Raw genomic sequence first — 25,391 nt, 5'->3', positions numbered from 1 at the left:
AGAAATTGAGTATTTCTATGAGGAAACAAAATTCCAATTGTTTATGGAAATGTACTCTTTTATTGGTATAGTAGGCATTTTATCATAGGTTCATTAGAGCGATATATATTAGGTCGGTTCATTATGAGTCGTATCAGTTTCGGATGGGTTGATATTAAGTTATTTAGGGATATAGTTAGTATATGAAAATAGATGCTTGGATTAGATCAGTTGGGGCCGAGACAATTTAGACGTCGTGTCAAATGCATATCCTTTATCAGTCCGGATCCTCTGTCTCGGTTTCGTGTCTCATCTTGTGTTCCACTGCCTTAATATTTGGAAACCTCATCCATTGATAATATCTAAATACTTATTTTTGATGTTTATTGCTTATGTGTCAGATGGAGAGATAGTGGGACACAAGATGAGACACGAAAATAGGACAGGAGATCCGAACTGATCCTTTATTCGGTTGTAGATCGTATACAAATTATGTCAGTTTTGTCAGGTCTAGTTTTGAAGAACTGATAAATATAGTAGATTGTTTCTTGAAAGATATAACATTAAAGGCTAGTATTTTAACATGTACGACATTCTAAAATATTGATTGACGAAAATCGATCTTCAAATTTTTTGTAACTGATTTATTCCTTTTTTTTTGGGTTAACAAGCCGATTAATGAACATGTTTCCTCTATAAAAAGATATATTTTCCCTTAAAAATTGCTAGAAATCATATTACTTTGGGAAAAAGATTAGTTTTGGGACAAGGTACTAATGTACTATACATGTGTGATGAAGAGTGTTAGGAGTGCAAAGATAGTATGGTACCAAATTAATCACTTGCACTTTGGTGCATCTTACTTTTTGTCTTATGTTATGTAGGAGTATGGATTAAACGTTTCTCATACGTATCCATCCAATCAAATAAAAGAGTTAGAATTACTACTCCAATACAAAAAGGCTTATATTTGGAAAAAAATTGCTATAGTAAATCTTTCTTAAAACCGTCTTTAAATGCAAAACGAATTTACACACACATTTTTAAGAAGTATTATTTTCATCCTAATTATTTATTTACATTTTATTATTTATTTGCAAGAGATATATTAATTAACTAAAAGTAAAAAAATAATTAAAATAGAGTGAGTATTAACTAATGCTTATTATTAACTCAACCTAGCAAATCGATCAACCGGGGTGTGTTCGGGTCGAGTTAATTTGGGTTGGGTCACTTTTAAGTTTATAAGCATTCGGCTTAGATGGGTCGAGTCAGGTGATTTCGGATTTGGATCATTTTTCATTTCTATTATTATCAGTTAGCCCCGACTTCCTTTTGAAACAGGATCTTTTTTAGGGGTAGTGATAAGTTTGCAACAATTGAATGTTAATTCGTGTTTCGAGTCTTGCTCGGGTCCTCAATTCGAGTATCGGCCGTGTACTGGTCAGGTTATTCGAGTCGAATTAATCTTACTAGGTCGATTATTAACCAGATATATCAGTTTTCAATCAGTTACACGTTTATAACAATTTTAAATACTCCCTCCGATCCAGACATATGGTAACACTTACCTAAAATGGATGAACCACACCAATGGTAACATACCATATTTGGCATGAAAAATAACTAAATTACCCTTACATCCACTATCTATTTACAACTTTATCATCCACTCACCCACTCACCAACTACTTATTTAATCCACATAAACTCATGTGGCCCCAATCAATATTTCCTACTTTACCCCTTACTTTTCCGCCTTTTCTTAAATAACCACTTTTTGCTTATGTTTACATCTGTCTGGATCGGAGGGAGTAGGAATTTGTAAAAACAAAATTTGATGCAAATTAGCATAACATAATTAAAAGTTGAAAAAAATTATATGGACATTTGTACCCTTGTAACCCTTTACCTTTTAAAGGTAACAAAAAGACAAAAATACCCTTGACAGTCTCAAACTTGTGTAAATTACTAAATTGTATGGAGGTGAAATGTTGGCAAATTATAAGTTGGATGCTGTGGGCTTAAATTGGGCCAAAAAGCAGGAAGTAACTGACTAGAGAGAATCAATCCAAAAGGGTTTTATTGTGTCAGTTGAACCGAACATGGTAATGGGCCCCGCCTTTATCTCCGCAATTACCGGTCAATTGAGACTGTGACGAGACGACGAGACGGTGCTAAAACTTTCATGCAAACTTCATACTTTGTCCGTACTATTCAAATTTTAATTTTACTATTTGACCCTTAATATTCGGTTTGTTGTTCATCCACTCATTCATTTGAACTAGTAGGGGTGCTTGCCCCTTGGCAGATGGAAATCGCAAAAAATTTAGTCGAAATTTTGAAAACATATCGAGTTCCCCTTATACCATAACCCGTACGCCCCAGCTAAAAATTTTCGCCCCCGTGCGGTTCAAATCCTGGCTCCGCCAATGGTTGGATCGGTACGGATTCGAGGGTGTTGGTGTCAAGTTGTTCAACAATTAAGATTTCATTATGCAGGGACGAAGCTAAGCACAAGTTGACCACGCGCCATGACTTGGACGAGCATTTTGGTGTAAAAGGGAGTGAGAAGATCGAATTTGAATCTTTGATGATGATGGGGTTCCACCCCAAAATCATATATACCACATCTCACGACTTACCAATTAAGCTAGTTCACTAGTTGACATTTATTGATTAAAATTGATTTGTCGGACATAGGTATGTATAATTTGAACCTAACTTCGTTCTTGCCAATACACGATAACAAACAATTGTGTTGGCCGGAATTGGTCGATCCAACTCGAGGTATGAATCAAATTAGAGCCATTTGTTCATGTGCAGAATGGGTACGAGTTACCTACCATTTTTCCCAACCTAATGAAATAACATTTTATTACGAGTATCGTTCTTCTCGTTTATACTCCCTCCGACCTCAACTCATAAACTATCTTTCTATTATTTAGGTGTCCGATTCATTTAATTGTCTACTTAACTAAATAAGTCAATCTTTAGTGTATGTACAAAGTTAGAAGACACGAATAAGAGAATTACTCTATTAATTATTAATTAAACATAAAAATGAAGGACTAATTTAGGGTAGATGGCAATATTGAATACTCCCTCCACTTTTTTATATATGACGTTTTGCATTTACGAGGTAAGCCTTTGACTTTAATATTTATAAAAATATATTTGTTCAAAAAATATAAAAATGGTACCATTAAATTCCTTACGAAAAACTCTTTCATATGAGTATACATATCATAATATTTAGTCTTATATTTTAAGTGATGGGGCATATTCTGCACCGCTGACCAAGTCAACATATTGAGCAAGGTCAAAGATATCAACAGCAAGTCAACGACTTAGACGGCCCTAGCCGATCGACCATCACTGTCACTGGTCTCGGCATGACAACCGCCAAAGGGACACATATCCGCGTACTCATATCCAAGACCCCTCGGCGGTGAGTCAGCAGGGCCCGCCGGCCTGCCATGGTTCCATCGGCCGAGGGGTAGATCAGTCTTTCCACCTACTAGCCACTTGGCCACTTGGCCACTACGTGACAAAAGGTGAAAGTCTATAAATACTCCTCAACCTTCATTGAGGAAAGGACCCAACTAATCCACAACTAAACCTAAATACACTATTCATCCCAGTAATATCTTCCTTATCTCTCTACAATATACATTGACCAAGTAACAACTTATCCCTTAAGTTTCGACTTGAGCGTCGGAGTGAGTACGCTTGGCACAAAGCCAAGCCCTCAGTTCGTTCATTGTTGCAGGAGAGGCCGAGAGGAACGATTAAGACCAAAGGAGAATCCAACTCAAGACATCATTCAACAAGCCACGGGTGGTAACTATACTTGCTCTGGAATTACACCCGGAACAATTGGCGCCGTCTGTGGGAAAGACACTAGAAGCTAGTCGAATTCATTCCCAAAACAAAAAAAAAAAAAAAAAAAAAACAACAAAAACCCACCCAAAAAGCTAAGAAGATGTCAAAACAACAAGACGCAGTCGTGACCGACGAAACCCCATTCCACCAGGATGATACCTTCAACAATTCTGGAGTCGTGCAGCCCTCCACCGGCGGAGTAATCCAACCGGAGTTCGGGATGCCAATAATGCCGGACACCATTGCCCAACCAAGGTCACCATCATGGGACATGTGGTTGACATAGCAAAACTGAAAATGGTCCTGGACCTAATTAGTAATACGCCCGCTCACACTGTCACGCCGACAAGAGCGGCGGAAACCGTCCAGGAGACCAGGGCCCAAAATGTGACTCCGAGAAATTTGAACGGAGCACTAGGAGAAGCGACCCACCAAGTCGCGGGGAGCCCAAAGTGGGCGTGGTAGACCTAAGTCCTTCCCGCACTCATGGGAGGACAGCGTCCCCGCACCACGAACGAGGCTTACCCCAAAGGAACCAGAGGAGTCCGACTCGGCGAGTTGGAGAAGAAGCCCGAGTCGAAGAAGGAGTCCTTCCCGCTACGAGGAGAGGAGCCGGTTTAGGAATGCGAGGAGCCGATCGCCGCGTGTCGTTCGACACGTGGTCGACAGACCCCTCAACGCCACGTCCTAGAAGTCCAGGTGCCGACTAAGCTCAAGTTGCCACCCCTATCATACAAAGGAGATAGTGATCCAGCCGACCACGCCGAGGCTTTCGAGTCTTACATGTCGGTATGGGAGCAGCCCGATGAGGTCCGGTGCCGAGTTTTCCCAACAACTCTACATGGGATGGCTCAAAGTTGGTACAAAGGGCTTCCCGACGGCTCGGTATACTATTACGCCGACCTAAGAGACGCCTTTCTAGCCCAATACTCTTGCAACAAGAGAAGGGCCGTGGAGACATCGGACCTCCTAACTATCAAACAGGAGGGGGCGAGTCTCTACGAAGCTATGTGAAGAGGTTCGATGGAAAGGTCCAGCAGATTCGAGAAATTAATCCCGAACCGGCGGCCCGCGGCGATGAAGGGCCTCCCAAGGGGAGACTTAAAAATGAGCTCAACAAGTGCGGAGGCCTCGAGCTTGGATGCCGCCGGGAGGATGGCCGACCAGGCCATCAAGGTAGAAGACTATCACAAAACATGGGTCGGCCCAGCCGAGGCCGAGCCGTCCGAAAAGAAGAGCCACCGGGAGGACAACCCGGATGAAAGACGCCGTGACAACAACGGGTCACGGTCCGATGAAAGACGCCGTGAGAATAATAGGTCACGATCGACAAGTCCGCCAGAAACAGGACTCGACAGCGCCGGGTGGAGTTCGGGAACGTACCACCGAGGCGGTATAGTGATAAAACCCCTCTCGTCGTATCGCCGCCGAGGTCTTCGCCCGAGCAAAACGAGGGCCGAAGTGGGAGAGACCCCCAAGCCAAAAAGTGACGGCGACACGAGCCGATCGTGAGTACCACGGCCACACCGGCCATCTAACCAACGATCGCGCATCTCGAAGAATGCCATTGAAGAGCCGATCCGGAAGGGGAGCCTCGGCAAGTACGTTGCCAAAGGCCAAAAGACCGACGCCGACGGTTCGGGTAAGAAATCCGTCTTGAACGGATAGGAGTGATCCATGTTGTCATCGGGGCAACGAGAACGGAGGGTCCGCCCATGGGCACAAACGGCACCTGAACGAGCTATATCAGGCCATCAACTTTGTGCCCAACACAAACGATCCCTCGCTTCCAACATCCCCGATATAACCATTGGAAGGAAGGACTACGAAGGAGTCATCGCTCCTCACAACGACCCACTTGTAGTCAATTTGGACATATCCAACCACCTAGTCAAGAGGTGCCACGATTGACACGGGCGCGTACACGGACATCATGTTCAGGGAATGCATCCTCAGCCTCGGCCTGAAAGTCAAGGACTTGAGCCCCTGCACCAACCCACTATACTGACTTCTCACGGGGCCTACTGGTACCACTAGGATCAATCGGACTCCGGTGACATTCGGCGAAAAGAATGCGGCTAAAAATGTCCTAGCTGAGTTCGTGGTCATCGACGGCTCGTCCGCCTACAACGTTCTCATAGGCCGAGTCACCCTGAGTGAGGCAGACGCAGTGATGTCCATCCGGGCCCTAACACAACGATGTATGTCTCGGACGGGGGAAGCGCATAAGCTCGTCTCCAAAGACGAGAATGACGAGGTGGTCAACGTCCGGATAGCCGCGGAGGATGCAACATGCAATCCCTCAAAGTGGCAAAGAAATCGGAAAAAGGGAAAAGTCTATCCTTACAACGGGAGGGCGACCTCATGGATGTAACTAGCGGTGAATAGGACGGTGTGCCTTTGATAGGCCATTAGGACGCTGGAAATCTCGGGAATACTCTATGTAGCGGCGGAGGTGTCCAAAACAGTTGTGGGCACCCCGACGCATGTTTTTACCTAATGAAAAATCGTCCAAGTCTTCCATCAAAATGTTCATTTTCCCCTAGTCACTAGGAAGCGCGGACGCCAACTCACACCGTCATACCGACAAGAGCGGTAGTCTTTATCGATGCGACGCCACCACACTGTCATGCCGACAAGAGCGGTAGTCTTTATCGAAGAAGATGTCGGCTCACACCGTCATACCGACAAGAGCGGCAGTCTCCATGAAGAAATAGGCGCCGTCGCAGTCACCCCAAGTAGTAGACGCCACTACAGCGATCACCCCAAGAGGTTTGACGCCGTCGCAATCACTCCAAGTGGTAGACGCCACGGCGATCTCCATGAAGAAATAGGCGCGCGTCGCAGTCACCCCAAGTAGTAGACGCCACAGCCAGTCACCCCAAGAGGTTTGACGCCGTCGCAGTCACTCCAGGTGGTAGACGCCACGGCAGTCTCCATCAAGAAATAGGCGCCGTCGCAGTCACCCCAAGTAGTAGACGCCACGGCAGTCACCCCAAGAGGTTTGACGCCGTCGCAGTCACTCCAAGTGGTAGACGCCACGACAGTCTCCATGAAGAAATAGGCGCCGTCGCAATCACCCCAAGTAGTAGACGCCACGGCAGTCACCCCAAGAGGTTTGACGCCGTCGCAGTCACTCCAAGTGGTAGACGCCACGACAGTCAATAATAAGAAGCAGATGCTGGCTCACACTGTCACACACCGACAAGAGCGGCAATCACCACGAAAGCGGACACCTCGATGGTAACGACCAGCGCAGGTGATACTCGCAAAGCGTTCAAAATGCCTCAGAAGCGTTAACACGATTGGGATACGCACTCTAGACCGCCTCGGCCAAGCCGAGGCGGAAACAAAAGAGACACTCAATTAATAACGTAAGGAGACAACCCAGACGAAGACATAGACGCTAAAGTACAATTGAGACGCTCAAATACTAGCGCAAGAAAAAGAAGTGAGGTAAAAACCTCGGCCAGGTCGGAGGCAGAAGAAACGAACTCTTATTAAAAATGTTCAACGAATTACAAGAAATTACAAGGATAAGCCAAAAGACAAGGTTACAGATATCATCTCCCTATGTCCATTGTTGCTCGCCATCAGCAGCGGCAGCGACACCTTCTCCGATGGGTAACCCAGCAGTTCCCTTAGCAGCCTCAGCTTCAGCAGCCTCAGCCTTAGCCTCGGCAGCCTCAGCTGCCCTTGCCCACTCGGCTTCCTCCTTGGCTGCTTTAGCCTTCTCAGCAAGAGCTGCCTTCTCCGCGGCCGCCTCCTTCTCTATCTTCGCCCTCACCGCCTCCTTGGCCTTCTCCGCCACGACCTTCTCCTTGGCTTCAAGCTTGTCATCAAGAAGCTCGTCATATCTGCCTGGTCATCAAGAAGGCGGAGCCGATGTCGACGCCATCACCGCCGAAGGCTTTGTTTTTCGCGTGCGGCGCGGGATGTTACTTACAACCCTCGCCTGGGCCTCCACCACATTCAAGCTTTTCAGCTGCTGATCCATAAGATCATTCGGCGACGTCCTGCGGTCATGGGCTAGAGCCTTGGGATGCAAGTTGGCAACTTTGATTTTATCTTTGTGCGGCCCCATTCTCCGGAGGATATCCTCGACAGTCCGGTCCAAAGTGGCTGCGAAAGAGACAAAGCAAGAGTTAAGTAGAAGAAATAAATCAAAGTTCGAGACACAATGATAACGGTGATGGACCTCACACCGACCCCACTCACCCTGCGCTAGGGCCGGTATGAGGCCGACATGGCAAAGCGGCTCATCCTGAAGAATGATCTGCGTTGGGGGGATCCATCTTTTCGGCAGCCCACTCTTGTCCAACTCAAAAGCCTCATCGCCGACTTCTCGTCCTCCTTAAGAAGGACCTTGCGGCATCCATTTTAAGCTTCTTCCGGTGACCCATCCGTCATGCTCCGCCTTAGTCTCACACCGCAAATTCACTTGGTCTTTGAAAGGAGAGGGCGGCGGATAGTCATCCGGCACCTTAACATACACCCACCGATCTCTCCAGTCTTTGCAAGAAGTAAGTTTGTCAACAGAGACATAACCTTTCTCCGTGTGCACATTGTACCAACCGACGCGCCGAGAGATTGTGGTGGAGATAATGAAGCCGGCGGAATAAATTTACCGTCGGGGCCTCCCCCTTGAAGAGACAAAGCCACACAAAGCCGACTATCGTCCTCATGGCCAACGGATGCAGTTGGGCCACAGCGACGTTCATAGCTTTAATGATGGCCATGACGTACTCATTCAGCGGAAACCGGAGCCCGTACTCCAAATGTCGCATGTATACGCCGGTATGGCCCGGCGGAGGGCAACAGACGGCCTGGCCCTCCTCAGGGATAACAATTTTGTATCCCCTGCCAAAGAAGAAGTGACCCTCGAAAAATTTCTCACCAGAACAACTGGCAAACTTATGTGTCCAAGCTCGGTCAACGCGTACCTTGCAGACGTCACCGTGATCCATAACGTACCGCCTCACCTCTTTGGGACGAGCCTCTTCAGCATCATCACCAAAATCGTCTGCGTCATCATCGACATCAGAGTCATCCTCCCATTCCTCCAAAATTCGAGGATCGACTTCAGGAGAAGGAGACCTAGGGCCCCCAGGCCTTATCAGGAGGGCGTCCAACTTCTCCTCTTCATCGAGGCGCGACGGGGAACCCCCGCGTCGGTTTCTTTGGGCCCGGCATCGCGAGAAGACATGTTTACAATAATAACTTACGAGTTAAGAAATTGGAAAGTTTGTTTACCTTGAAGAAAAACACCACGGAGTAACAACTCGAAAATTAGAAGACAATGAAACCCTTGAAAGTTTAGAGGAAAATTTTGGAGAATGAAATTGGTGGCCAATTTCACGGAATAACTGCCCTATTTATAGGGAAAAGCCCATAAAGAAGGACCAATCAGCGAACAGCCCATGAAGCATCAACCAATCAGCGCGCAGACACGTGTCGGACATGCAACCACGGGATGTCAATCGTTGCAACAGTTAGACATCAATCAATGCAACAGTGACCAAGCGTCTTCAACACGCCTATTCATATCTCCTTGCCTATTCACCTTCCTCAAACAAATTCCCAAGCATCGTTCTCTCCGCCGCCACATGGTCAACCAAGCTAAGTAGCCGGCCGGGGCAATCAAAAACAACCGGCACACTCAATCCTGGTCTCGGCCAGCGTCACTTTCTTTTCCACATCGGATGCCCTTTTCACATCCATGTGGAGGGGGGATATGGTACGGCCTAAGAAAGACCAAAGCCGAGGTAAAAGAAGCCGCCGCAGAAGAAGCCGTCTGAGAAATTTTTTTACAAATTACTTGCGCAGAATATACGCTCAGCATACATCGGAGCCCATACCACGGCATAGACTACGCTGGGGCAAATTGATGGGGCATATTTCGCACCACGACCAAGTCAACATATTGAGCAAGGTCAAAGATATCAACAAAGAAGTCAACGACTTAGACGGCCCTAGCCGATGCGGACCCATATCGCTGTCGCCACTGGTCTCGGCATGACAACCTGCCAGCCGGGACACATATCCGCGTACTCATATCCAAGACCCCTCGGCGGTGAGTCAGCAGGGCCCGCCGGCCTGCCATGGTTCCATCGGCCGAGGGGTAGATCAGTCTTTCCACCTGCTAGCCACTTGGCCACTTGGCCACTACGTGACAAAAGGTGAAAGTCTATAAATACTCCTCAACCTTCATTGAGGAAAGGACCCAACTAATCCACAACTAAACCTAAATACACTATTCATCTGGTAATATCTTCCTTATCTCTCTACAATATACATTCAGCCAAGTAACAACTTATCCCTTAAGTTTACTGACTTGAGCGTCGGAGTGAGTACGCTTGGCACAAAGCCAAGCCCTCAGTTCGTTCATTGTTGCAGGAGAGGCCGAGAGGAACGATTAAGACCAAAGGAGAATCCAACTCAAGACATCATTCAACAAGCCACGGGTGGTAACTATACTTGCTCTGGAATTACACCCGGAACATTAAGAGATATTGAAAAGAGAAGTGAGTGTCTCAAAATGTGAGAAAGTCATATATAAAAAAATAGAGGGAGTATAATATTAGGGCAGAGTTCATGCGAATCTCACATATGATAGGACCTTTCCTTGACAATTTAGTGAGGGTATTATATGCGATTAGTATTAGATGCTCATGAAAAGCATCAATTAAAATTAAAAATTGTCACCTGAAATATAATCACAAGTCAAATCACTAATCCAAATGTGGCAAAAAGAAACCAAAGCTTCTTGTTTTCAGATTCTGTTCATCTCTAAATATAGGACACAACCACCACCTTTGTATCGGTAAACGAAAATATCCATCGTAAGATAAAAACGAGTTAAATACACTAGTAGTATATCATTTTGCATATTTGAGTGTAAGATAATTTGTTATTCCCTAAATACTTTCTTTCTATCTTATTTGTATTTAAACCGTTCTAAGTTTAAGACTAATATACCGTCTTAAACAAAAGTTTGTGATACAAATGTGAACCCTATATGAGGGCTACGGCTACCCCATTCAAAATCCATTTGTAGAATGTACAACACACAAATTAAACGTAATTTTGTATCTCTTAGAAAATGACGTAACACCATTATTGTTTTCAAATACACTAGGAGTGCTATTATATTAAATTGTTGTCGATGATGGTGTCACACTAATAGGTATTATATTGTTGTAAAGTCTTTGAATGTATAAATAGTTATATAATTTTATTTTTAACAATAATGATGAATGACTTACTAACGTGGTTTAGTGGTTGGAAAAATCACCATGTGAAATCTCAAATGTAAATTCAAATCGGTAAATTAGGGTTTTTCTGAAGTAAAATCAGCAACAAATTTTTATATGTACTGGTATTTTATCTGGTAAAAATGTATAATCACCGAAAAGCTGAAAACTATAGGATCATGAGACCACATTTTCATGACTTTGCCTCCGGCATATATTTTAAAAAAAGTTGTCATCCTATAAAATTATTAAGTTGTCACAACACAATTGTAGCTAAAATAAATAAGAATTACGTTTCTTTTGAGCTTTTACTTATTCTTAGAAACAGTGCCTCAAGGCAAATCCGGGTCCAGCTGGTTGTGCTGGCATTTTTAGAGATGAAACAGGTAATTTTATTTTTGTCTCTACTTTTCTTGTAGAGTGTGTAGTTCTATACAGGCTGAAATTTTAGCATTTCTTGCGGACCTCCGTATAGATAAGCATATTATCAATACGGACAATACCTCGTGTTCAATTAATTCAAGAAGATCAGCTTACTAGCAACAGTATACGACCATTGGTTATTCGATGCAAGGAGCTAATCAAGAAAGGAACATGGGTTATCAAGCTAGAACATTGCTATAGAGAGGCCAATCGCGTAAGTGATTAGCTCGCGAATCAAGGTGTTAATTCGTCGATAGATACTATCATTCTGGATGTTTCTCCTCTGAAACGTCGGACCATCTTAAGGGAAGACATTCAAGGGATCGCCACCACTCGTATCTTAGCTACCTAGTCTTTTTATTTCATCGAGGCTCGTCTCCTCTATTGTACCAAAAAAAAAAAAAAAAAAAAAACTTAATTTTGACCCGTCTTATGAAAGAACGGTCCTAAAAAAGACAAATTCTTGTTTATGACAGATATATAGTCTTAAATAAAAAAACGGATTAAATAGATAAATGAAGTACTTAGTGAATGACAATCCTGTTATCACGTTACAATGTATAATCTATGAACTGATCTCATTACCTGTGGAATAGAATACTATGTGACCCATTTTACACATGAAGGAGACAAACCGATTGAACAATGCCAGAAATAATTGGACTGGGCTGGGGCTTGGGTTGAAGTTGCAACCCACGTGCTGTCCACCAGGTATCCAGGCCCACCATACTTTGACCAATCTTACACGTGCATTTGTCACGTACACATTCAGCTTCCCATGTGCCACCAGCAGCTTGCTACATAAATTCATTTTTTTTTTTTTTTTTTTTTTTTTTTTTTACATAAATTCATTTAATGTGTGTAAATTGTGTTGATTTTAACTTAACAAACACATATTCTTATTTTAGATGGACATTATTCGTCTAAAATTATAAATGGATAATCTCTCTCTCAACAAATGAGAGTAAATAGTGAATGAATACCCTTACTTACCCTCCTGGCCTCCCACTTATATTTCGTGAAAGGGTCATTATCCGTTTACAATAAAACGAACTGTTAACTTAAGTTGTAAAATTATTATGCCACATATAAATATATAATCTTCAAATTTGTGTACAATAGAATGAGATTGTGAATTTGTGATAGATAAAAGGTCAATTTCCGAGTTCCGAATCAAGTGAAATGTAAATGTATGTTGTTGGAGTATCATACTCCTAGTTAATTTAACTTATGAGTAATAAACAGATCACAAAATCTAATTGAAGACGACACGTATCCGTCTTGGAACGTGCTGTTATATTTTACGAGTTACAAGTATGAAATAAAATAAAATGATGACATTTCTTGGAATAATGGTCAAATATCTATTACATGTTTAATACACAAATCTGAACTAATCTTATAAAATCATCTTACAAAAATTTTGGTATTACATTTGTCAAACTTACAAAAAAAATATATGTTGATAATATGAAAAGGCTCTTTAGCTTGATTCTTGACTCATAAATCTAACCAATTAACCAGAGATTTTGTTTCTTGGAATTTTATCGCCTTAGCAATTCAACTTTCCTACAAGCATCAAATTTATCTGATCTATCTAATCCTTATCTTATTACATTTTATTTTATATCATACATTTTGTTCACCTTTTACTTTGTATCTTGACCAAAAATATTCAAATCTTGTAGGTCAAAAGGGATAAAAGTAACCTTTCACAAATATATATGTAATGTCAAATGCATGCTAAACATATAAAAGTCTCCCTTTTTTTTTCTAGTTTATAGTTTGATACCAACTTCTATTTTATATAAATATTGTTTTTCAATGTTTCAAAATATATAACGGAGATTTTAAAGAAAACTAGGCTTCTGAAAAATTGGTTTTCCAATAAATAAATTGTAAGCAGTTTAATAATCTCAAGTAAAATGATACCAAAAGTGATAAAAAATGGTTACGTTTTATATAAAGTGATTTACAAATCACTGATTAAAATGACACCAAAAGTAATAAAAAAATGGTATTATCTATGATAATATGAATATGCTTGTTATGAAAAAATATCTTCTAGATAACTAAAGTAATCATCTTGTCGGATCTAAACAAGTTACTATCACGATAAAAAAGACTTCTTGCAAATTCAACCTTGAAATTAACATATATATATGTGCTATATATGAAATTAAAAACAAACTTTTTTAGCTAATCTCCAATATTTTTTTGCCATGAATTGAAGAAAAATTTCGTGATATATAATTGGCTAGATTTTTGGCACTTTATTATCTAGTTCATCTTCGAGTAGGAGCGCTTTACTAACTTTCGGTAGTGATAAATGAAGTACCTATGATCTATGATATGATTGATCTTCTTGTCCTTGATGGTCCAAACTCCAAACCAAAAAATAATTTACGTTTCGTGCATGTATGTATTGATCATTCTCATCGAAGATGTCTTAATTTACTGATTAAAATTAAGATAAAAGTAACTTATATAATTGATTCCAGTTTCGAATATCCTCTTCTAATAATGCCGCCAATGTTAATAATACACTCCGTTCTTATAGGAGCTCAATTTAAATCGATTCAGCTCAGTCTCAAAAAAATTAATTCTATATGAAAACCATGTTTTAAATTTGGGCCAATAAAATAAGGAATGGCCTTGAACATATGCTATGTCCTTGTCCAAGGCATTCATTCACTTAAGATAACAAAAGGACTATTCTAACAAAAAACATGTTTGTCCCAAAAAACCTTGCATAGTTGCATGCCTAGCTATTGTGTGTCGAAGAAATGGGTGCTTTAACCTCACGCAATACACTTTTAAGAGACTCAAATAAAAGTGTTAAGAATCCAATGCTATGTAACTTGCTCATCAAATTTTCACTTGGTCCAATCTATTGTTGTGATGATATAAAGAGAGAAAAGAACATCAATAAACCATACAACATTACGTCAATGTTTTAATGGTTCCCACAAATTGCAAGGTAAGGAGGTCGGATGTACGACCTTATCTTTATGTTAACAATACAAAAAGACTGTTTCAATATAACCCAAGTTGAAAAAAGTTGTATCTAGAACTGCATTGAAAGATTGCTACTTCACAAGAGAAAAAAGCGCGCATCAACGGACCATAACAATAAATTACTTAAAATCAAGTTTCTCAATGAAGCAACCATGGAATCCTATCAACAAAATATACGCTTTTTTTTTTTTTTTTTTTCATAACGTGTCTAAATTGCGTAACGAATTTTGAATTAAAAATCTCGCAGGAGTCGGATCAATCTTTATGACTAATTAAGAAGAAAAACATCCTTTATTTAACCATTCACAATCAAAACTCTTGGTTTATGCTGTGTTTTTCGGATGGTTTCCTTGGTACATTGAGTTTCTCTGAGTTATAAATTACTGAGTACTAAAGTTAATTATGAGAGAAATAAGTACAATTATGGAAGTTAATTATTTTCGGACGGATTTAAAAAAAAAGGTGAGAATAAAGCACAATGCTAAAAAGCCTGAAAATCATATGACCCATGTAAAACTTAATTTTACAATTTATTATTACATAAATTAACATGTCTCAGCTGTGAAAAATTGTCTTGACAGCCAAAAACATTCACATATGACATGGAATGTTCCTACAACAATAACATAGTTCAATACCTACGGCGGTCGGTTAGGGGAGAACGATACTCATCAGAAGGCCTGTAATACTTTGAAGACCGTCGCTCAGGAGAAGGGTAACCGTCATATACTGGCTCATGGTACACACCGGATTCCCTATAGATTGTGTACGGATCATGAACATCTTGCTGAACATAATGCCTTGATTCACGAGGACGTGAAATCTCGTGATCTCGATAATCTATAGCGGACTCTCTTCTGTAGTGATCAATTCTCGGGCTTCTCTCGTAAGAATAGGTTCTAGAACGCGGGGAATCTTCTGCCCGGTAAGGCTTATATAGAGCCGATGATTCTACTGGTGGCAAGTAGGCGTCTCTGTCATATATAACAGCGGGATGACGATACCTATCATCGATGACCACAGGGGCAAGCCTTGGTTCTTCACGAGACCTCACAACAATAGGACGCCTCATTTCCTCCTGACCCCTCAATATATGAGGGCGGCCACTGCGGCTTGGTTGTTCCGGAAGTCTTCTCCTCCTTCCGGGATCTTGGGAGGAAATAGGCCTCCTTTCCACTCTTCTGCTATCTTCTACCCGTTTCCTCTTCCTGTCCACTCGTGTGGATGAAGTGTCGATAGGTCTCGGCTTTTGGCTTGGACCACCTTGTTTGAATGCTGATTTTTTGGCGGTCTCATTGAAAAGCTTGCATAAGTTTCTCACCTGTTGCCAAAACAACAAAAATGAGCTTGAGAAACTCAAATATCGTTAGCATGGAGACAAGGAAACTGGTAAGAGCAGACCTGGTGCTTAGACAGCTGGCAATGGAATTTCGTATTTGTGAAGTAATTATCCTTGATGACCTTTTTGAACTTCCCCTCCGGTATTGGCAGACAGTCTTTCAGGACAGTAAATCGGACCTGTCAGAGGCAGTGTTCAAAGTTATTCTCTATATATTTTTTTGCTAGCTAAGGTAGAGGGCACCGTTGCTTTAGACCATATTTTATGGTCCAAGACTGCAAGGATTAACCGCAAATATACTGCAGTGACTGAGGCTAGACCGCTAAAAGGTGCAAACTGGTTCCACTGAAACCGATATAAAAATACCATAAGCGAGATCGCCAATCTAAAAACAAGTCACTAAGTCAGCAGTCAAAATAAACATTAACCCATCACAGGTAAGAACGCACCCACGTACATGCATCTATCATTTTTACTCCCAAGGATTTTAGAGACTAAAATCCTTAATGATCAAACATTCGATCACTTTTACTTAAAAAAAACATTGGATCATTTTTATTCAAGGATTTAGAGACTTGTTCAATCCTTAATTATGAAAACAATGGTCACAGTCAAACAGAATCAAGTCTCGTACTTTTGTTCAATCGATCCACTTAACCGAAGCCTCCCCTCCCAACCTTAACATAGCCAACAAAAAAGACGGCCATAAGATGAAGAAAATAAGAGGACATTGGATAGTGAAGACTTAACCTGAGAAGGAAACCGCGAATGGAATGCCCTGGGCTCAATATCATAACTGCCTGGGCCAGCAGCCTTGTATATCCCATGCAACATTCTAAGATTAACGTCAAATAAAAACAGTCTCATGCCTTTATATATCTTTGACACAAGATCCTTCTTGGCAGCAGATAGCCCGAAAACTTTGTATCTAAAACAATCCTTTTTGGTATCAGAACTGCACATAAAGATCATTCCTTGACTTTCAACTCTCTTCCCCAATTTGCCCTTTTCGGATGATTCTGGCTCATCTATGTCCTTGGCATGTACTATCTGTGTGCCTTCTTCCACTTTCCTTTTATTTTTCTGCTTACGAGTAAACCTCGCTTCAGACTTCTCCACTTCTTCATTTGTAAATTCTTGCTCAGAGCTTTTGTTTTCTTTACTCGCAGGCTCATTATTTGCGAGTTTAGGCTTTTGCTCAACACTGCCTGTCTGCGCACCAGATTGGCCATGTTGGTTCTCTTTCCTGACATTATTTAGTTTCTTATTGACCTTAACTATCGGTCTTCTTACCACTTTCTTCTCATTTTTTCCCTTCTCGTTTTTGCCTTCTTCGCTTGCTACACCTACTGTCTCATCATCTTCCAAAGACAGTGGATTAGCAGCATTTGATGTTCCTGCCTTGCATGATACATCAGTTCCCTCATTCCCAAGTGATGTATTCTTCTTAATTAATCTTCTTCTTATAATTTTCGTCTTTGGCTGACTGCCTTGTTCAGCAACAGACTTCGCTTCAACAAAAGTGTTTGCAATCTCTTCAATAGATTTATCTCCGCCATTTTCTGCTGGAATACTAATTGGCTCCTCAGCCATCGGCTCATTTGCTTCTTTCTCATCATTCAGATTGTCAGTCAGATTCTCAACTATTACATGTCCAGGAGAAGTCAAGACTTCATTAGTATTCATAACGCATGCAGTTACGTCAGCCCCCACTTCTTCAAAAGCATGCACATCTTCATTGTCAGAGCCACAACTTGCTAGTTTTTCTTCCTCCTCTTCCTCTTCTTCGTTCTCTTCTTCTTCCTCCTCGTATTCTTCCTGTTCTTCTACTTCGTCTTCGTCCGGTTCTTCTTCGTTTTCCTCCTGTTCTTCTACTTCGTCCTCTTCTTGTTCTTCTTCTTCGTTATCTTCATTTTCTCCTTCAACTCCTTCCTCTTTTTCCTCATCTTCAGTAAGCACATCTTCATTGTCAGAGCCATCGCTTACTGGTTCTTCATCTTCCACCTCTTCCTCATCCTCAGTATGTACATCCTCATTGCCGTTGGATGTTTTATCATTGATCTCAAGTTCTTCCTCCTCATATACTTCATCCGTCATTTCTACTTCCTCTTCAAGTTCTTCCTCCTCATTTATTTTATCCGTCATTTGTTCTTCCTTGTCATACCCACCATCGTATACAGGTTCAACTCCGCTGTCCAAAATATCATTTTTCTCTAACTCATCATCAGACGGACCATTAACTGCTTCAGCATTAATGATTTGCAAAGGCTCAGGCTCCTCAGGCACTGCAGCAAGTGCTTTAGATTTCGATTCAGACCTCTTTCTTCTGGTACCAACCATGCCTGCTTAAAATCAGCATAAGTTTACCGAAACAGCTTCCATAACACTGATAAGCACAAACAGAAGGAACTTGAAAATGGACACAAAACAGTGGAAATAATCCCTTTCGCCTACTGTCACAACAAACTCCGTGCACCTAAACACTAGTGCTGTCATATCTGAGCATATATGGTTTAATATAAACAGTTAGAGACGATATTGTTATAGTCAGATCATGATGCAACCACCTATCATGCGAAAGCAAGACTAGAGGAGAGATCCAGAACAAAAAGATCATGAACGTGCCCACGTGCTCTAATGCCTGATAATCAATCTTCTTGACAGTTCAGGTCCTTCCGGAGGTTTTAAGCTTCAATGAAGTAATGAAAAGAACACCAAGTATCATGTGAGACGGTCTCTCAATGTGAGACTTTTCACATGATATGGGTAATACAAGTATTATTAATGCGCGACCTTCAAAATGTCAAGTCTCACAGATTGTCTCTCACGAGTATTACTCTGAATAATAAGACATGGAACCTCAAACACTAAACTTTCTAGTCTTAAAAATAAAACAATACTAGAGCACAACAATTAACCATTGGTCATTTGGTCCAACATCTTAGTCCAAACTCATTTTTCAGGCAAACTAAACTGTTGGACCTTCTTTTCACTGCGACTTAGCCGTATTCAGCACAACTCTCACCATAATGTTTATGTTGTGTCTGACTCTCTAACGGTAATGCTGTGTATATCGGACTCCCAGCTTTGCCCAAATTTAAAAAAAAAAAAAATCTTAATTCTTCACCCACATCTCTCACAATAATATGATCATTACAAGATAACTCCTATACATAATCAAAGTTTCATCCTCAACAAATACCTCACCAACAGCAGAAAATCACTCGAGTTTCGCGCAAGTTCTCCACACTTACCTCACACATTACATAACTTAACAATCAACTCCACATCTGTGCACCAATTACAATTCTTCACCAATATCTTTTGCGAAACTCATCATCACAAGAACCTACTGTACATAAAACAAAGCCACATCCACAGCAAATACCTCACAATGAGCAGAACATATATCGACATTCGCAATTTTCTCCACATTTACCTCACACAATTACATAATATAACACAACTTAACTTAACATAACATTATAACAGAACATCCAACACTACAGCTTACTGGAATCAGAATTCAATCAATTGCAATTGTTTTACAAAGCAGTGAACGTTTATGTGAGACCTTTCAAATGTTATGTCTCACAAATGGTTTCTCAAGAGTCTTACTCCCAATCAATAAGACATGGAACCTCAAACAATAAAATTTCTAGTCTTCAAAATAAAACAAAGCAGTGAACTTTAAATGAAAGTTAAGAAACGCAGTGTAGCTGCCAGTAGAGCTATAAAAGTAAGAACATCTTTCATCAAACCACACTGCAAAACGTATTACTCCGTATTGTTGTAAATAGAGCTACGATATAGCCACAAGTCCACAACAGGCCAAGTTAAAGCCAAAATAAATCCACAGGCTTACGTGCTTAGTCAACATCAAAATCAACACTCTAACTTGCACAAAGCAAAACGAAGACAACCCTAGAACTAGAAAGGCTTCCTGCCTATGACAAGGTATGGGGTCTTGTACTACGATGTCTGGTTGTACGCAACCTTAGGAAGCATCTCAGGCAAAAAATAAGTACGTATTCTCCCTCACACGGACGCGATTCTGTAGCACAAGAATTCACCATTGCTCAAATATCTCACAGTAGTCCAAATTCAATTCCCAGGCAAACTAAACTGTTCACGCTTCTTTCCATTGTACCCTAACCTTATTCAGTGTAATTCTCGCCAGTTGCTGCAATATATATTTGGTGCCCGACTCTCGAAGGGCAATGTTGTGTATATCCGACTCTCAGCTGTGCACTAATTAAAAAATCTCAATTTGTCCCCAATAATTATCGTGAAACTAATCATCACAAGATCCTCCTACACATAATCAAAGTCCCATCCTCATCAACTACCTCACCATCAGCAGAAAATCAATCGGGTTTCGTGCAATTTCTCCACATTTTACCTCACACAATACATAACTTAACATCCAACTCCACAGCTGTGCACTAATTAAAAAATCTCAATTCTTGACTAATATCGTTCGCGAACCTAATCATCAGAACGTCCTCCAATGCATAATCAAAGTCCTACCTCGCCTTTAGCAGAAAATATATCGAGTTTCACGCAAAATTCTCCACTTTTTTACCTCACACATTGAATAACTTAACAGCCAACTCCACATGTACACTAATTCATATATCTCAATTCTTCACCAATATCTTTCGCGAAAATAATCATCACATTCCTCCTATACATAATCAAAGTCCAATTCAGAACAAATACCTAACCATCAACAGAAAATATATCGAATTCCGTGCAAGTATTCTCCACATTTACCTCACACATTACATAACTTAACATCCAACTCCACAACTCTGAACTAATTTAAAAATCTCAACTTTTCCCGAATATCTTTTGCAAAACCCTATACAAATCAAAGACCCCATCCTCATCAAATACCTAACCATCGGTAGAAAAGCAATTGTTTTTTGCGCAATTATTCTCTACATTTACCTCACACATTATATAACTTAACATCCAACTCTACAGGTGCACACTAAATTAAAAACCCCACTGCGAAAATTAACATCACAAGATCCTCCAATACATAAACGAAGCCCTCATACTCATCAAATACCTCAACATCAGGAGAAAATCGATAGACTTTCGCGCAATTCCACCACATTTACATCACACATTACACAACTTAACATCCAACTCCACAACTGTGCACTAATCTAAAAATATCAATTCTTCAGCAATATCTTTCGCGAAATCGTATACAAATCAAAGTCTCATCCTAATCAAACACCTAATCATCAGCAGAAAATCAATCGAATTTCGAGCAAAATTCTCCACATTTACCTCACACAATTACATAACATAACACAACATTCAACTCGACAGCTTACTAGAATCAAAATTCAATTGTCTTACTACAGGAATTAAATTCATCAGCTAATTTAGGGTTATACAGTAAACACAGTTTAATTAATCCGATTCACATGATGATACAGCACAAATAATCAATCGATCGTATCATCAAAATCAAAATCACACAATTCAATAAAAAAAATCAGAATAATTTCGATAACAACTGAGAAATATATCAAAATTAAGATTATAAATTGAAAAATAGCAAGCTGAGCAAAATCAAACAATAAATTAACATACAAAAACAAGAAAATGAAGAAACCTGAAGGAAAAGTAACGGAGATGTGAGATCTAAGAAGGCGATGAAGACGAAGTTTGAAGAAGAACAAACCTGTAAAAATGGTGGAAACTGGAAATTGAATTGGAGTGAAGACAAATAATCAAAGGATGTATCGGATTGTTGTGCGTTTCTTCTTGATTAGGAATTTGACCCGCAACTCGAATTGGCCCGGCCGTATTCGATCTGCCTCGAATGGGTATCTCGCAAACTAACCATTATTCAGTTATTTCTAACTAACTTGATAATACGAGTAAATAGTGTAACAGATTAGAAAATCATTCCTAACCTGAAATGACCCGACTCATATTGACCCGACCTGTTTACCACGTCTGATTGTGATATGTGTAAGAGTAGTAAGACCTTACATGAGAGACCTGTTTACCACCATCTCTTGATTAATTCAATTTAATTTAACTCAATTTTATTAAATTATGAATAATTCAGAAATGACCCGATTTATATTAACACCTTTCTGTAGCGTCTTTTACATATCTGTAAATTAATAAAATTGATCTTTTACTCGACGATAGAACATCACGATTTTACAAATTCTAGTTTATAAAGGGGTCAAATAAATGGATAAAACAAAAGGCAGAATGTCCCGGAAATAACGAACTCTTGTGCCATCCATTTATGTGTGCCTAAGGTTAATGTAGTATTTTAACGCGTTTTAGATTTAGAACATAGGAGTCGTTTGGTTGCATGTAGGAATTTTCATTGCCTAGGAAGTGATAAATCACATGATTTTAGAATTCATGTGAATTAGAAAATGTTGTTTGGTTGCATATAGGAATTGAAATTCATGTAGGCATTCCAACTTACCTAGGGGGACCTAGGTAAGCAACTTCCTCCATTATGGAGGAATTAGAATTCATGGGAAGTTCCAATTCATGTGAATTGAGGTAACCAAACAAGTCCCCCATTTTGCAATTCACATGAATTGTACTTCCCGTATTTTTTAGTGGATAACCAAACAACTCCATATATTGCCGTTTTAAGAGAAACTAACCGTCACGATTTTACTAGTATTAATGATCAATAGTAGATTCGAATCCACTTGTATGACATTGGTGATTTTGGTGAACCGTTACCCAACAAGGCAAGAAAACATAATAGCCGCTCCAAAGGACCGTTGCAATATACTCAATTGATCTTGTTTCCTTCCTTGTGTAAATATAGCTGTTAGACAATTGTTTCCGTAAATAAGCTATATTAGTTGCTGTATAAATAGCTAAACCCATTCTTTTGTAAGCACAGAATAACATTAATACAATTCTTATTACGATACTTTGGTTTTCTAATATGGTATCAGGTTCACAGGTTAATTAACCTAATTTTTTTTTTTTCGATCCACAAAAATCGCCTCCAAATTCAGCCGTGTTCATCATCCTCCATGACGAACACAGACACCACAATTGTCGAAACCAAATCCCATTCCTCATACTCGATAGTTCCGGTCGAAAATCCGGGCATAAAAATTACCCATGTCGAATTCAATGGTAAAAACTACGATGATTGGTCCCGTTGTTTCCGTCTTGCTCTTCTTGCAAAAGGGAAACTCGACTACATAGATGGCACGATTTCCAAACCCGATGACACCGACCCCGACTTCAAGGCGTGGCGTTCAGCGAATGCTCTCGTCTCGGCGTGGATATTCAATACGATCGATTCAGATCTCCGCACTTCCATTACTCTGCAAGACGACGCGACACTCCTTTGGACCGACATCAAACAACGCTTTACAGTGGTAAACGATGCTTATATCTTTCAATTAGAAAATGATATTAATGCTTGTAAACAGGGCCCGACGGAATCAGTGATGCATTACTACGGCCGTATCAAGAAACTTTGGGACGATCTTATTGCAAATGACGGGTTCCCTCTCTGTTCATGCTCTCCCCGCTCTTGTAACGATTACTCTTATGGGTCGTCATCGAGACAAGAAACGGGTACGTTCTTTTCTTATGGGCCTTGATTCTCGATTTGCTACTCTTCGTTCTCACATTCTTGCGACCGAACCCCTGCCCAATTTAAATCAAATATATAGTCGCCTTCTTCAAGAGGAAGGGATGCGTCAGACTTTGACCCCGATTGCCACTGAAACAAAATCCGATCCCATGATTTTCGCCGCCCGCGCACAATATAACTCGAAATCATCCAGTAGCCATCAGAAACCTCAACCGTATACTCCCTCTCCCTCAAAATGTCTCGCGTGTAAACGACCCGGCCACCATTGGACGAAATGTTTTCGGGTTACAGGGGAGTTTCCGGATTGGTGGGGGACTAGGCCACGGGATAGGATATTTATGGGGCCGGATCCTAATGACCCGACCCAGATGATTGTCGTTCGTGAAGAGAAAGACGAGCGTGGGAGGCAGAAACGACAACACCGGTCCTCCGCCCGTCGTGCCGCCGCCGCAAATATGAGTAAGGTCCATGCGCAACCATCGACCTCCAATAGTCTTGACGGTGTTGATTTGAATAGCCTCTCCGCTACTGACCGCGCTGAACTCGCCCTTCTATGGCAAACTCACAAAAACAGTAGCTCGGACCGTCTCAATGGTACGTTTTCTGATTCTCTTTGGATTATCGACACGGGTGCTTCGCACCACCTGTCGGGTTGTTTGTCTAATTTTTCTAATATTCGTACTATCGCTCCGTTATCTGTTGGTCTCCCGAATGGAGCTCGTACCACTGTGACAAAGTGTGGTGATATACTGTTGTCTCCTCGCCTCATATTACGTGATGCATTATATGGACCGGACTTACAATGCCATCTTATTTCCGTTTCAAGCTTACTTCTCGACAATTCATTAACTATACAATTTTCCCATAATTTGTGCTTAATTCAGGACCATTCCTCGAAGATAGTGATTGGTGCGGGTGAGCAACGCGAGGGACTATATTTTTTAAAAGATGTTCGGCAATTCGAGGCTAAAGCTTTCACGGTGGGTTCGATCGATAATAATGAGCTTTGGCACCGAAGGTTGGGGCATCCTTCTACCGACATTAATCGTTTTATTTCTTTTCTGCATAATAAAAATACTCATAACAATTCTGTTTTTCATAGTAAGTCCTGTGACATTTGTCTCCGGGCTAAGCAAACTCGTTCTCCGTTTCCCGTAAGCACAAGTAATGCTACTGCTATTTTTGATCTTATTCATTGCGATCTTTGGGGTCAATACTCCGAAAATGGCTCTTGTGGATCCCGTTATTTTTTAACCATTGTTGACGATTATTCTCGATCCACTTGGGTTTATCTTCTTCGCCATAAAAGTGAAGCCCGACAAAAGCTTTTAAATTTTTTCGCCATGGTCGAACGCCAATTTGGCAAGAAAATTAAAAGTTTACGTTCCGACAATGGCACGGAATTTACTTGTTTAAATCCTTTTTTCAATGAAAATGGTATTATCTTTCAAACCTCCAATGTTGACACTCCTCAACAAAATGGACGGGTTGAAAGAAAACACCGTCACATTTTAAATGTAGCACGAGCTCTTCTTTTTCAAGCTTCTTTACCCATTTTATTTTGGGGCGAATGCGTTTTATCAGCTGTCTATCTGATAAATCGCACTCCCTCTAAATTATTAAATGGCAAAAGTCCTTATGAGCTTTTATTTAATAAGCCTCCCCCGATGGAGCACATCCGTATCTTTGGCTGCCTCGCATACGCGAAAACGATAAATCGATCCAATGACAAATTTGCTCCTAAAAGTCGAAAATGTATTTTTATTGGGTACCCATACGGTAAAAAGGGATGGCGTCTCTATGACCTTGACACGGGTTCGTATTTCGAGTCTCGCGATGTTGTTTTTATTGAGGAAACCTTCCCATACCAAAC

The 25,391-nt window shown here is 40.8% G+C and overlaps 1 protein-coding gene across 3 annotated transcripts; it reads right to left on the bottom strand.

Annotated features, from left to right (window-relative positions):
* Positions 1-15,037: 15,037 nt before the first annotated feature.
* On the bottom strand, positions 15,038-21,766 carry LOC141591477 (uncharacterized). Of its 3 annotated transcripts, none has more exons than XM_074411822.1 (4): positions 21,602-21,766; positions 16,648-18,239; positions 15,960-16,076; positions 15,038-15,879 (listed from the first exon to the last, which is right to left on the bottom strand). In XM_074411822.1, the coding sequence occupies exons 2-4, from the start codon at positions 18,235-18,237 to the stop codon at positions 15,190-15,192; spliced, it is 2,397 nt and encodes a 798-aa protein (XP_074267923.1). In that variant the 5' UTR covers positions 18,238-18,239; positions 21,602-21,766; the 3' UTR covers positions 15,038-15,189. The 3 variants fall into 3 exon arrangements, with proteins under 3 accessions (XP_074267923.1, XP_074267924.1, XP_074267925.1); XM_074411823.1 differs by having other exon boundaries at positions 21,533-21,744; XM_074411824.1 differs by having other exon boundaries at positions 16,648-18,283; positions 21,602-21,744.
* Between the last annotated feature and the right edge of the window lie 3,625 nt (positions 21,767-25,391).

The sequence above is a fragment of the Silene latifolia genome, chromosome 7 (genome assembly GCF_048544455.1).
Source record: "Silene latifolia isolate original U9 population chromosome 7, ASM4854445v1, whole genome shotgun sequence".
Lineage (NCBI taxonomy): Eukaryota > Viridiplantae > Streptophyta > Magnoliopsida > Caryophyllales > Caryophyllaceae > Silene > Silene latifolia.
Note: the sequence above shows the minus strand (reverse complement) of the source record. Positions and strands in the feature narration are given on the sequence as shown.

Coding starts and splice junctions, on each gene's coding strand:
- LOC141591477 (XM_074411822.1), bottom strand. CDS start 18,237: ATGGTTGGTACCAGAAGAAAGAGGTCTGAATCGAAATCTAAAGCACTT. Junction 16,077..16,647: donor ATTCGCGGTTTCCTTCTCAG/GTTAAGTCTTCA, acceptor TGCCTCTGACAG/GTCCGATTTACTGTCCTGAA. Junction 15,880..15,959: donor GCCAGCTGTCTAAGCACCAG/GTCTGCTCTTAC, acceptor TTTTGGCAACAG/GTGAGAAACTTATGCAAGCT.